The sequence below is a fragment of the Oppia nitens genome, unplaced genomic scaffold, assembly GCF_028296485.1.
Source record: "Oppia nitens isolate AA-2021 unplaced genomic scaffold, nextdenovo-longstitch-racon4-pilon3 scaffold9_pilon_pilon_pilon, whole genome shotgun sequence".
In the NCBI taxonomy this organism is placed as follows: domain Eukaryota; kingdom Metazoa; phylum Arthropoda; class Arachnida; order Sarcoptiformes; family Oppiidae; genus Oppia; species Oppia nitens.
Genome location: NW_026533253.1, coordinates 1,148,264 through 1,162,517, shown reverse-complemented (window position 1 = coordinate 1,162,517; position 14,254 = coordinate 1,148,264). Strand labels below are relative to the sequence as shown.

General features: G+C 24.0%; 2 protein-coding genes across 2 annotated transcripts; one reads left to right on the top strand and one right to left on the bottom strand.

Moving 5' to 3' along the window:
* Positions 1 to 170: 170 nt before the first annotated feature.
* On the bottom strand, positions 171 to 9,387 carry LOC128964705 (E3 ubiquitin-protein ligase CBL-B-like). Its single transcript, XM_054311340.1, has 10 exons — positions 8,506 to 9,387; positions 4,562 to 4,708; positions 4,273 to 4,404; positions 4,058 to 4,195; positions 3,714 to 3,933; positions 3,458 to 3,625; positions 1,594 to 1,662; positions 664 to 1,249; positions 481 to 583; positions 171 to 393 (listed from the first exon to the last, which is right to left on the bottom strand). The coding sequence occupies exons 1-10, from the start codon at positions 9,117 to 9,119 to the stop codon at positions 171 to 173; spliced, it is 2,400 nt and encodes a 799-aa protein (XP_054167315.1). The 5' UTR covers positions 9,120 to 9,387.
* Positions 9,388 to 11,449: 2,062 nt separating this feature from the next.
* On the top strand, positions 11,450 to 12,820 carry LOC128964558 (uncharacterized). The gene has a single exon (XM_054311184.1). The coding sequence runs from the start codon at positions 11,827 to 11,829 to the stop codon at positions 12,253 to 12,255; it is 429 nt and encodes a 142-aa protein (XP_054167159.1). The 5' UTR covers positions 11,450 to 11,826; the 3' UTR covers positions 12,256 to 12,820.
* Positions 12,821 to 14,254: the final 1,434 nt, after the last annotated feature.

Here is a 14,254-nt window from a genome sequence, read left to right as displayed (position 1 = left end):
TAAAATAATTAGTATATATTATTTAATGGATTATACAGTACATGTATATATATATACACAGTATATACTGTATATATCAATATATATATATATATATAAATGAGGAGAAATATTAATTAACAAATGATTGGTTTATAAATGAATAGATAATACGGTAAATAAATTATTAGTCATTTTGTTAGATTATTTTTGGTGACAAACTCGTGAAGTATATCTCTGGCCATTTGGAGGTCATTTTTAGCGATTCCAAGGGCTCGGATCACCGATTGTCGACAATAGCCTTCAGATATTAGTTGAGAAATATAATCCATATGTAAGTTAACATAACTAACAGATTCGTTAATATTGTTATCTAATGAATCCGATGTCAACGCTATTATTGGTGATATAATTCTGTAATCAGATTATTATAACAATCAGATCAAAGTTTTATATATTTATTTTTTTTTTGTTAAAAATTAATTTATTATTTAGTAATACTTTTGATCGGTTTTTGATGATATTAATGATGGCGACGATGAAGACGAGCTATTTGTCGATAGGGATGAGCTTTGAGTGGCTTCTGAATCATTACGTCGAGTGACTAAATGATTGATCAAAATTATAATTATTTTATTGTTAATAAATAAAAAATTTTATGAAACAAAAATCATTGAGACCTACCATTGAGGTCAGTGTTGGCATAACTGTGTTCTTCATTGAGTGAATTAAATGTAACTACAGTTGTATTTGTACTCAAATTATCATTTAAATTGTCGGACTTTGGTTTTTGTGGCAACGGATGTCTTGGAATTAGTGGCGAACTAATGATGATATTAGTGGGCGAAGTGGATGCAGACTGTGTGACACCGATTTGATTGATGGGAACAACCGTATTGATAGCTCCGGGCCACGTACCGAACTGACACGGATTCAATGTCTGTGCACTTAATAAATGGTTTACTTTTGTACTTTTTTCAAGTAGTAGTTTGGGATCAGCTTTTAGTCGACTTTCGTTATTGTTTTGAATTTTTTCTTTTCTTTTATCGTCATTTATTTTTATCGGTACTAAAGTTTTGCAAATTTTTATTCTTGTATTAAAATGATTTGTATGTTTTGGCGAAACACCGGGTGATTGTTGCGGTGTTGTTGTTGGCGACTGACGTCTCGGTGGTATCGGTGGCGCCGGTATTAGCGGTACAGTTGTACATAGTTTTTGGTGTATCACTTGTTTTCTTAAATTTTGTGGCGAACATTGAGGAGATACTGACTGATAATGAAAATTATTATTTTTAAATTTTTTAATGCATTAAAGTTATCATTTTTTTTTTACTAATATTGAATTAATTTTTAAAAAAATTTTAAACTTGTTAATTCAAAAATTAGTTTTATTAATATATTTTTTATAAATTAATTTTAGTAATTGTATATATTTTTAATTATATAACATATTCTACTTAACTATTAATTATACAAATATATATATAAATAAATTTTATTACTTTTTGACTATTAACTGGTCATCTATTATAATATAAAAAATACATTTATATGCGTTGAATGAGTTTCATGCGGTTTAAGAAGTGGTGAACACATTATCTAATGAAGACTCACTCGATTGTGATCCGATATTCTTGGATTGAGAGCCAATGTCTGCAGTGACGACGTCCAGGTGCTTGGGTCCTAATAAATGGTGTATTTTAGATAACAATTTATGATTAATTAAATAATAGTAAATGATTTAAAACGTTTACTTGTTTATTGGCTAACATAATAAAATTAGTCAATAAATTTTAAATAATTATAATTTTTGTAAAAATTAATAAAATTATAGCTAATTGAATTTATTCTGATTAATTGTAAGGAAATATATATATATATATATATATAATAGAAATCTAATGGAAATTAAAAATCTATAATTAGTACATAAGCAATACATATTGAATATATTATTTTAATAAATAAAACAATCAGTTTCTGAAACTTTATCATCAATTTTACCAGAATTACTAAACGATTAGTTGAACTAATCTAATGATACAGTGTTATTATGCCAATGATTTTCAATGTAATATTGTAGTTATGGTCAGTGTAATGCAAATTAGTTTTTAAAATATCTAAATTTTGTGTATTTTGTAATAAAAATTATAATTATTAACAATCAATTATTACAGTTTAATGTAATGTTTGCCTCAACACAATTTGCTGACTCCAAGTATAACTCACTAAATGATAGATATGTATAGTTTGTTTGTCTCACTTGACTTTCATTAAATTAGACTAAACATTGATTGATTGATTAACTATAGTAACTGATTGAGCACTTTAGCAGAACAATCCTAATAATTCATATCTATTTTTAATTTTTTGTTATTGAAAACATAAATTAAAATTAAACATACGGTATATTATTTCACTTATACTTATTTTATCCAATCTGATAAAATAATTGTTTAATTGATTTTAAATAAATCAAAATTATTAAGATAATTTAATTTCATTAATAAATTTTAATAATTGTAATTTTATAATTAATGTATATTTTGTTAAATAAAAATAATGTATGACTTATATCTTTACTATAATATACTAATATTAAAAATATTAACGAAAAATTAACTTAAATAAATATAACAACAAAATCATAATAAAATTTACAATGTTAAGTTTACATAACTTAAATAATCTATAGATTAAACCTAATTAACTTTTTAGAAATTATAATATATATATATATATATATTACTGTAATTAATATTTAGCAAATAATTAGCAACAATAATAATTATCAAATTAGTTTTTTTAGATTCAATACACAATCTTATATTGTTAAAACAATTTATTATTATCAATTATTAAATCTTTTTATAAACAATTTTTTGCGAGTATTAAAATAAATTCATTTTAATATTATAAATAATATTTAAATATTACTTTTTATTATTTTTTAAAAATATATATATATATAAATTAAAAGTAAAAGCAAATCATGCAAAAAATTGCATAGCAATTACAATATCATTGTTAGCCATTTGAGTCAATTAGTTTATAATTAAAAATTACTAAATTAATGATGACAATTAAAAAAACACACTATTTATAGTAAACAATTTTTTAAATATTTAAATAATTTTTTTTAATTGTAAGAATTATTCAAATGATATGTCAACAACAAAATGCTTTCATTTGAATAATTAATGCCAAATCATAGTCGATATAACAAAACAAATTGCAATATTAATTTTTAATAAATAATAAGCCATTAAATCAATCATTTCATGCCATCCTATAAAAAATTATGAAAAAAACATAATAAAACATAATTAAAAAAATAATTCAAATAATTGTTAAGAGCAAGTCATCGAAAGCAAAATTAATTGATAAAAATAAATAAAAGTTTTACTAAATTTATAATGTTTTTAAAAGAAGATTTAGCATAAGATTTTAAAATATATATATATATATAAACAATTACCTCAAAACAATTATCGTCGTCATCTAAATCTAGTAAATTACTTGTATTGTTGGCATCGTCTTTGCTGCGAACAGTGTGTCGACCCATTGGATCAAATGGATCGACAACTACCTGTTCAGTGCCTTTAATCTCTGCCCTACAAAATGGACAGCCCTGACCTTCAGAGTCCTATGGATAGAAAATTAATAATATAATTATTATTATAAACAATAATGAAATAGTTTAAGACATATATTATAATATCGATAGACATTACCTGCCATGAAGTAAGACAGGGTGTGCACAGTAAGTGTCCGCACGGCTCAATACGGATGTCTTTATCATTTTCAGCACAAATTTTGCACAATTGAAACGTTGATCCCATTTCACAATAAAGTTCGTATTGTTCTTGTGTTACTCGGATGTGATCTTCAGGTGTGGCCATCACAGCCCACGTTAGATCTGGGTTTACATTGCGACCGTCTGGATATAAATAGCTGCGATTCAACAATAATTACATTAAAAACTTTTTTAATTATTAGTCTTTAAAATATAAATAATAATTATTATTATTATAAATAAAATCAAACAATAATAATAAAAAATTCAAATAAGACATACAATCCTTCTCTATAACCATCAAGTAATGCTTGACATAAGGACTTGTTTTGTGGAATGGTTTGTAAGATATTGCCGTCGGGTGTCACATAACCGATAGCCCATTGACCCAAACGAGTACAACTTAACCGAAAGACATAACTACAAGAAGTAATAGTAAAACAATTGAAAAACTATTTTTTAAAACCAAATATTACTAAATAGATACAAATGTATACCTTCCTGGCTTATTAATATATTTTTGTAGTCTAGCCTTAACTTCATCATAGGTAAGGAAAGCCACATAACCCGGGTGTGTGACCGCCAAGATCTGCCAATTCCGTAATAATGAAGACCACGGCTGGAATAGACTGTTACAAAAAAAATAAATAAAATCAATGATATTTATATAATATTATTTTTATTATTGTTATATTAATAAAAATTTCAAGATTATTACTTTAGATATATAATCAATTTAAAGTTTCGTAAAATATAAACGTTATAAATGATCATTTAATAACATACCGCGTAAAGACATCAAATTCAAAGTTAGATATATAGTCATTACACGTCAAATCAATTGTTGACTTTAGTGCCATCGCCTCTAAACCAGAACTAATCGGATGGATCTGATGTAAGGTTTGTCGGAATACACGCCAAGAGATAATGGTTCTGAAAATATCAATACAATTATTAACATTAATACATAAATTAAAAGGTTTTTTATATATAGTTTCAAATCAAAACAGTTTTGTTATTCTTATAAGTCAATTGTTATTTATTAAATAATATGTTGAAAACAATAATTTTAAAAATCGGTTAAATATCATATAGAAAATACATTAGAGATCTTAAGTTATATTAGAAAATTATATTCATTAAATAAAATGTATAGCAAATTGCAGATTAAAAAATGCACAATAGTTTCACTAATTTAATACAATTACAATTTATTTATTTAAGAATAATTTTGTTATATTTAAGTATAAAAACATAACTGAAATAAGTTACTTAAATAGTTGAACAATTAAACAATTTCTAATTAAATTAAATAAGCATATTTAATAGATAAAAAAATCTTGATTAATTGTTACTGCAATGAGTTATAGATTGAATAGATAGCAAAACTGTCAAATAATAACAAAAATATCTAATTTAAAAGTAGATATCAAAATAAGTAACAAATAATATAAATTAAAATTAACAATAATATCTACTGTAGTTATTTTATGTACAGGTATTTGTATAATAGTAAATATAATTGTATTTAATTATTTGTAACAAATTTTCATAATTCCTATATTAATTCAATTGTGTATCAAAATTAATAAAAAGTTTGATAAATTTAATAAATATATACACAAATGTTATTTCAAAAATACATTCTATTTATAATATAAAATAGTAAACTGTTTTTGTATTTATTAAATAACTGATAATTTGAGTAAATAGTTAAAGAAATAAGTTTTTCTTCAATGAAAGAAAACCATATATTGCATAATAGCTGGCAAAATGCCATTAATCTATAAAATATAATTAACCAAAATTTTTATGTAGTAAATGCTATATTTATCCAAAACACACACTCACTCACTCATTAACTCTCTCTCTCTCTCTCTCTCTCTCTCTCACTCACTCAGACATTCACTCTCTCTCTCTCTCTCTCTCACACTCACACATTCACTCACTCTCTCTCTCTCTCTCTCTCTCTCTCTCTCTCTCTCTCTCTCTCTCTCTCTCTCTCTCTCTCTGGCAATTGAGTTCTACTTTACAAAACAAATGTATATTTTTATATTTAATTCAAGAATATATAGAATTTAGAAATATATGTAATAATAAATAAGTCAAATGTGACATCAAGTGACAGATTCAACTATAAAAATTCATTGAAAAATAATCTTAATTTAAACTTATATTACAATTATTATATAATATATATAATTTTATTTCTTCTTTTTTATATAAATAACTATAATTGTTTAAAATTGAATATTTATTTTTAAAAATTCAATAATTTTATAACTAGTGATGATATTTGCAAATTATTCAAATACAATATTAACAAAATTTGCATAATTATTTTTTTAATATAAAAAATATTATGTAATTCAATTTCATTTTTAATAAATTTTATTCAAAAACATATACCGGTAATCAAAAATTGTTTCTTAATAAAATGCTAAAAATTTAAATAATTTTTGCACATTTGTTTGTACCATTAAATCTGGTAAATATGTATTAAAAATTTTTGAATTTATTAATAATTCTGCCTTAATTGTTATCAAACAATCCTAATAAAAATATTTTTATAAATAGCATTATTTAATAAAAATGATAATTATAATATTGAAAAAATAAGTAAAAAATTCATGTATTTGACTAATTTATACAATTATTTTCCAATAGTTTTAAAAATATATTTATATAGAATTAAGAAAAATACTAAACTTCATTTGGGACTAATATAAATCAAAATTATCTATTAAAATAATGTTATAATATATATATATATTCATATTGATTCAATCAGATTGATTATAACAAAACTGAAAACAGCAAAAATTGTTAATAACATAAAATTTAGACAACTCTTGATTACGTCAATTAGATATTATAGTTATGGTATGACATACATGTATATCGAGGAAATACAGTTGTCATTTCCCGATGTTTTACAAAAAAGGTTTTAGACAGACAACCAGTGACAGAGGATATTGTAGTTAAGGGTCGCAATAAATTCAATTAAATTCGTCTTAATTCAAATAAATTGATTTTTCCGTATAATAAACAGTATATATTACACACATTATATTTGACCAATTATTCAAACTAAAAACATATATTCAAATTATACTGTAATAAAAATATATTTTTCCTCCCAATTCATTCATTTTTACTAATAAATCATATTTATAAAAAAAATTCATTTAAATTGTGCCCATAATTATTATTGTTTAATATTTGAAATACTATGTAAGCAATAATTATAAATATTAACAAATAATTTTGTCAAAACATTAAAATAGCTTATCATAAATTTGAATATATTTATATATAAACTTTATATTTATGATTGAAAAGATGCGTTACACTAAATAAATTAATTAAAAACTCAAATTCATAATAATAATAATAAAGTATTTTAAATAATTAACAAATTGTTGTAATAAATTAGAAATTACACTTTAAGAGTTAGTCAGACTATCTCTTTTAATAATAATAATTGGCTATAAATTATCAATAAATGCATTAATTAAATTAAAAAAAAAATTATTAAGAGGCAATGACTTTTTGTAAGCAACAAGCTTTATATTAAAAATACATTTAAAAGTCGACAATAAGTTATATAATATATATATATATAAAATCATTTAAAAGAAATATATAATTTTCGTAATAATATCAGAAGTGATCGATTAACTCGAGGCTATCAATAGATGGTAAATGTTTGAAGCAATGAAATCAGTTTTTTTTTAAAAAGGATAGACATTAGAGAGATATGAGAAAAAGTGGCACTAAATGATTGCTATAATATATAAGTTTATATACTATTTAGTGGTTATATGGGGATAGGGTTTAAATCAGACTAGATGTTATGTTTCGTTAACAAGTCGTGCATAAAATTCCTCTTTAAAAATGTCATTGACTTTCTATTATAATTATTCAAAATAATATATATATATTTAATTCATTTATTCATCAAATAAACAAATGATGAGTAAATAAGATTTTCATATTTACAATATTTCATAAAAATCAATTTTTTTTAAAATTTTGTCTAAATAATCATTTAAAAAACATTAGTATAATATTATACAGGAGTAAACATATAATATTTCATATGAGCTGTCAGTGAGTATACATGACTGACCATTATATATAATAAAGATATTTTAATATACAGGTATGTTTACAGGTTTTTAATTCAAGTTTAGTCTCTCTCTCTCTCTCTCTCTCTCTCTCTTTCTCTATCAATAGTTTCAAAAAAATTTAATAATTAATAAATTGTTTTAATTTCTACATTCCTTATAAATATGAATGTTTCTTTTTAAAATAATTGTTAAAATTGCATAATAATAATAATTAAAAATTATTATTATTATTATTATTATTACTGCTAAATAATTAGTGTGTGTGTGCTAAATCTAAATACGGCATATAATTTTTGTCAATTTAATATATACAGTATACATACAACACAAATATAATAATAAATTATAGAAATATAAATAAAATTATCAAAAAACGTTTTACAGTATTTAAGCTTTAAAAAAATTACTGTGACTTTTATCACATAGATTTCTAAAGTAAATAATAAAAACTAAAATTAATACTTATATATACATTAAATACTACAGCAAAACAAATTTGTTTAAAAAACAGTTACCGTAATTCAAATATAGTTAAATATAATTAGATTGAGATCACAAAACTAATCAATTGATTTGATCCATAAAGTGATGACAAACCTCTCTCCGAAGGCAGACTTCCAGAAGTCGTTGGCATCAGATTTAGTGATCCGGAAATTGTCGGCCGCATAGTTGCCGTTCGGAAAGACGGCCTTCAGTTCGGACAACATATGGTTGAAGACAAGAGACAATTTGGTCAGATTTCGTCGGTAATGACTCGTCTCGTCAAACATCTTGTCTTTGCCTTCTTTGAACAGTTTGATGGCTTGTTTGCACTTTCGGTTTAGATTCTCGATGAATATCCTGAAGTATTCATTATCGTTGAGCACATGCATGCGGTCCTCGTGTCGGGTATATATTGTCCTCAAGTGTTGGTAAGTGTCCGGCAAAATGTCTAATATAAATGGCGGCGAATTCTTCAGATTCATCTTCGAGTGTTGACATAGTTTCACCACTTTGTCCATCATTTTCCATGTCTTTTCGATAGTCCTCTTGTCGATCACCAATTTGGGTGTCGACATGGCCTCACTTAGTGACTGTTGGATTCGCGTAAATATCGACGATATGTTGGTCATAGTGTTGGCCGACGATTGGTTGGTCATGACTTTAGTGCGCGACGATTGCCAACCACTCAAACTGTAAGTCGGTATCTGATTGTGATTATTGACAGCCATTGACCATTCAGTTGATGATAGCTCAAGAAGTCACACATAGTTGGTCTTCAAATCATTTATTTCAATGTTATTTAAGGACAACATTCATGTCATTCACTAAAAAACATTAATACCTTCTAAACCATCACTGACTCCATAGTTCTGGAGATACACTCAATGAGAGTGAGGGCAACACTAATAGCATTCATGTATGTCTATCCTCCCTGTGCTCACACATACTCATACACTGCCATCCCATTCATTATTATAGTAGTAGTAGTAGTAGTAGTACTGTAGTAGTAATACTTGTAGTCGTATTAATAGTATTAATACACACATACTGTACGATACATACAAACAGTAGTATATGTGATGCCATCCATACATAGGATGCCAACCAATTATAACACTATTTTAAACTATTGATTGATTTTTTTTTGTTGGTAACTATCATGAAAATAAATGATCATGCTTAGTTGACTATTTCATTGATAAATTATATAATATTAAGTATATATTATGATAAAATAATTATATTATTATTGATTTTTAATTAAAATTAAAAAATAATTTTGGAAATTTATTTTTTCTAAATGAAATAATATTGAATTAGTAAAACAATTCAAATATGAATAAATTTATTAAATACTGTATTATATATATATATATATATATATATATATATATATATATATATATATATATATATTTAAAAGAGACACTTTATTTAACATTCAATAATTTATGATATTGAATTTATGTGACACAATTTATTTGTAAAACAAAAATTATAATTAAAATTGAAAATTAAAAGCATATAAGAAATAATCGGTAAACTATAATCTAGAGATAAATATTAAATTATTATTAAGAAATTATTATTTTTAAAATATAAATATATAATTAAAAAGAAATAGAAATTTTTAAGGGATATCCTCTATCGACTACTTGGGCTAATGTCCACTAATATAGATATGAATCAGTTATATGTTATATAATTTAGAAAAACAAGTAAATCAATCGTCTGTATGTATAAATTTGTCGTTACCTATTCAAACAAATTTTCAAATAATAGTTTCCAACATTTATATATAAAACATTTTTAACATAAATGAAAAAAACTTTTATTACTCACACAATTTGTGACATAAATTTTAGCCGATTTTTTGTGTGAGTAATAAAAGATTTTTTATTATTAATGTGTGATTGTGACAACATAAACCTAAATCAAATTTTTAACATTGTTATGCCTTTTAATTTGCTAAAAAATAAGTTTTAAAACTCACAAATAAAATAAATGACTGAAATTGACTTAAATAGAGAGAGAGAGAGAGAGAGAGAGAGAGAGAGAGAGAGAGAGAGAGAGAGAGAGAGAGAGAGAGAGAGATAAAGAGAGAATAACAATAATAATTAAGATAACAATCGATAATAAAGATAACAAAATTGTTTGACAAAAGTTGTTTTTTATTATTATTAGATATTACTTAATAAGCATATTATTTATATATATACAGTATATTATTGTACAAAGAATTTGCTATTAAATAAGTGAATCAATTGTTGCAATTGATATTTATTACAATATTAATTCAAGAATATGTCATTAAAAAACAAAAAACTAACTTTAATTCAATTAAATTCAAATCATTTGTTTAATAATTTTTATGCACAATTAATTTTTTAAGTCAAATATTAGTTATATATAGATTACAATACCGGTAATAATACTAAAGTAATAAACATTTATACTTTTTTTAATACTTTAATAATTAACATAATTAGCCTAAAAATCCAAAAAGTCTAAAATACTAACTAAACTTATTTACCGACTCTTTCAATAGATAATAATCATATAATAATCAAATAATAATGTAATCAATCTAATTGTTTGAACAATAGTTTTGTTTTTTTATTAATATAAATATATCATAAGTATTGTTAAGTTAGAAAATTGAAGTGTTTTATCCACAAAAAATAGATTAATATATTTTGTGAATCAAATGTCTATTTAGTATAACATTTCTGTCACTTCTATACTATCTCTCAACTGAATTGGTTCATAACTACAGTAAATAATTGATTTGATTTGCAAATTAGTAAAAACAGTATTATATATTATATATAATATATTTAATATACTGTATATGTGTTAGTAATTTATTTGATGGAAACATATAATAGTTATATAAAACTAAAAGTTATATATATTTTTAGAGTTTAAAGTTAAATATAATAATGAATTCAATATACCGTATAATAGAATATTCAATGTGTTTGTAATGTATGTATAGAATGAGTCACTCATATATATAATACAAATCAATGCATTGATTGATTAGTCATTGAATATAGCGGTCGACACTATGTATTGGTTAAGCATCACGTGATTGGCTATAACACTGATGGCTATTATTGCTAAGCATTGGCTATACTATACTACTGTATATTGTATTGAATGTGTGATACATATACTGTATATACTGTACTATAGTGTATATAGAGAGCGCTTTTTCAATGCTAAAAGTGATGTCTCTTTGTATGCATTGATGTGTTATATGACTGAACCCATTGTCGCACCAAAACTAGTGCTCAAAACCAAGCAATCAAACAAAGGATATCAAGTATTGACTAAAAAGACTACAGTAGTAGTACTACTCATCCAACTGATTGTCCACTACTTCACCGAAAAAATTATCTTCCGGTCATTGGTTTAATTAATTCATCGATAATGAGTGACACAGAAGTATTGCCGGTAGAGTCGCAAAGTAATGGCGCCAAACGTGGCAGAGGTAGACCTAAGAAGGATCCACACGCTGTCAAAGTGGCAAAGGTTATTGTCAAGACTACCACAACCACCAATGGAACCAATGGTGATGTTGCCCGACGAAGAGGTCGTCAACCAAAGGCAGCAACTATCGAGACATCGCCGGTCGCCACAACTAAAGCAAGTCCTTCGCGCGCCAAACGTGGTCGCGGAAGACCACCCAAAAAGTCGCCTAAAAAGTCAACCAAAGGCTCTGCTGCCACCGGAACCGGCAAAGGAAGAGGTCGACCAAAGAAAGTCGTTGTCGATGACGAGTCAGCCGATGATGAAATGGTTCCACAAGACAGCAATGAAGATGAAGAAGACGAAGAACACAACGGCACTGAAGATTAGTAGCTATTATAATACATCACATGCTTTGTGTATAACATTATACTATATATCATTTGAATGATTGGTATAACCATTTGATGTCAACCAAACAATAATTCATTTACTTAATTAAGATCTCTTCCAATAATTTTTTATTTAAATAATTAACATTTGTATTAGTTTTTCAAAAAACGGGAGTTTAAAAAAATACTCTCATTTTGTTTTTTCATTGTTCACACAAAATAAGTCATTTATAATTGCGATACTTATTATGTTTTTTTTAATCAACTTAAAGTTGAATCCATTATTATTATTTTTTGTTTTTAAAATTGTTTTTATTATTTTTTTAAATTTATTATTATTATTAATATTTAAATTACAATCAATATTTTTACCGTACATTTAGTGTCTTTGAAAATTGCAACGATTCCATAAAATTTTTAAACTACAGTAATTGATAGCATTAACAAAAAACAAGTCGTTGTTTTTTTAAAAAAAAAGTATTGTATTAAATGAGTGTTAATGTTATTAATTTTTAGTTTTATTTAATATAATAATAATAATAATATCATTTGTAATCTCATTGTCTTTTATTTAAATGTGTATAAAAAAATTGTGTTTTTGATTGTAATTGTAAAACATTGATAGTTTTAGCCAAATTAAAAAAGCGCCACAATTTTAGCCAAATATTCCCCCAAAAAATAAATGTATTGTCTTTTTATTACTTTTGAAAATAAAGAACTACAACATTGGAGATAAAAATATTTTGTTAACATTATTATTATTTTATATATTTATCGATAAATAATTTTAATATATTTATATATTATTAAAATGTACACTCATACAGTACATTTTATATATCTTACTATTAAATTAACATTACAGTATAGCTAAATACATGGTATAATAGTAAATTTAATATAGATTAATATATTATGCATTGATGCCTTTACATTCAATTAATAGCTCAATTAAAAAAAATAAAATTAGTTAATCTTAGTAAATGAAGTTTTATAATAAAACTCATTATTTCTAATTACCCAACATTATTACTAAAATTTAGTTAATAAAAACGTAAATATTTTATATTAAGTTTTATTATTATTATTTGTTATATACTTTTGAGAAATCCTGAAAGATATTGTATAAAAATATTTATTTGCTGTTTGTGGTCTATCTGTCTGTTTCTAACATTTTTGGATTCAGATAAAAGATTTTAAAAACTAAAATATATATGTCTTTTGAAACAAATCTCTTCTTTCCGCTTAATATTTTTTTTTGTCAAAATGGATGCCAAAAATGATTAAAATTTGATATGAATGATGATATGGTATGAATGAATGTAGAATTTTTAATGATATTTACAATTTGGTATTAACCCAATTTGATCCACTTTGACCCACTTTAATCCACTTCACTTACCCTCCCTCTCATCTATATTGAACCACTTATCCTTACTATACTATACCTTACTATAACTCATTGACACCTCTAACCTTTAACCTCTGGGCCACCTGATATTGGAAATATATCTATAGTGTATAATATATACAATATAATAATAGAAAATTTAAAAATGCTGTCCAAATTTTTTTTCTTGTTTATCAATCTCTAACTAATTTAGTTAAAATGTAAAATTTATATAAATTGTTATTTGAAACAATTTTGAACTGATCACTAATCAAAAATTTTGTTAGAGTCTAAACATTAATAAAAAAAACTACTGATATATATATGTATCATATTATAAGATTTATCAGTATTATCTAAATTTGATTGAATTTTATATCAATAGCAAAATTAAATTAGATATTTGTATAATATATATATTTTTCAGAGCTTTTAAGTTCCTTTTTCCGTAAATTTTAATAAATATATTTTATTTTATTTTATTTAAATGTTATAAAACAGAGAGAAAAGACTGATTTGAATTGTTTACTATATATTATATATAATAAAATACGATATAAATCTTCAAATAAAATATAGTATTGCACTATTATATCAAAAAATATTT

Coding starts and splice junctions, on each gene's coding strand:
- LOC128964705 (XM_054311340.1), bottom strand. CDS start 9,119: ATGGCTGTCAATAATCACAATCAGATACCGACTTACAGTTTGAGTGGT. Junction 1,250..1,593: donor GAATATCGGATCACAATCGA/GTGAGTCTTCAT, acceptor TTTCATTATCAG/TCAGTATCTCCTCAATGTTC. Junction 584..663: donor TGCCAACACTGACCTCAATG/GTAGGTCTCAAT, acceptor TCAATCATTTAG/TCACTCGACGTAATGATTCA.
- LOC128964558 (XM_054311184.1), top strand. CDS start 11,827: ATGAGTGACACAGAAGTATTGCCGGTAGAGTCGCAAAGTAATGGCGCC.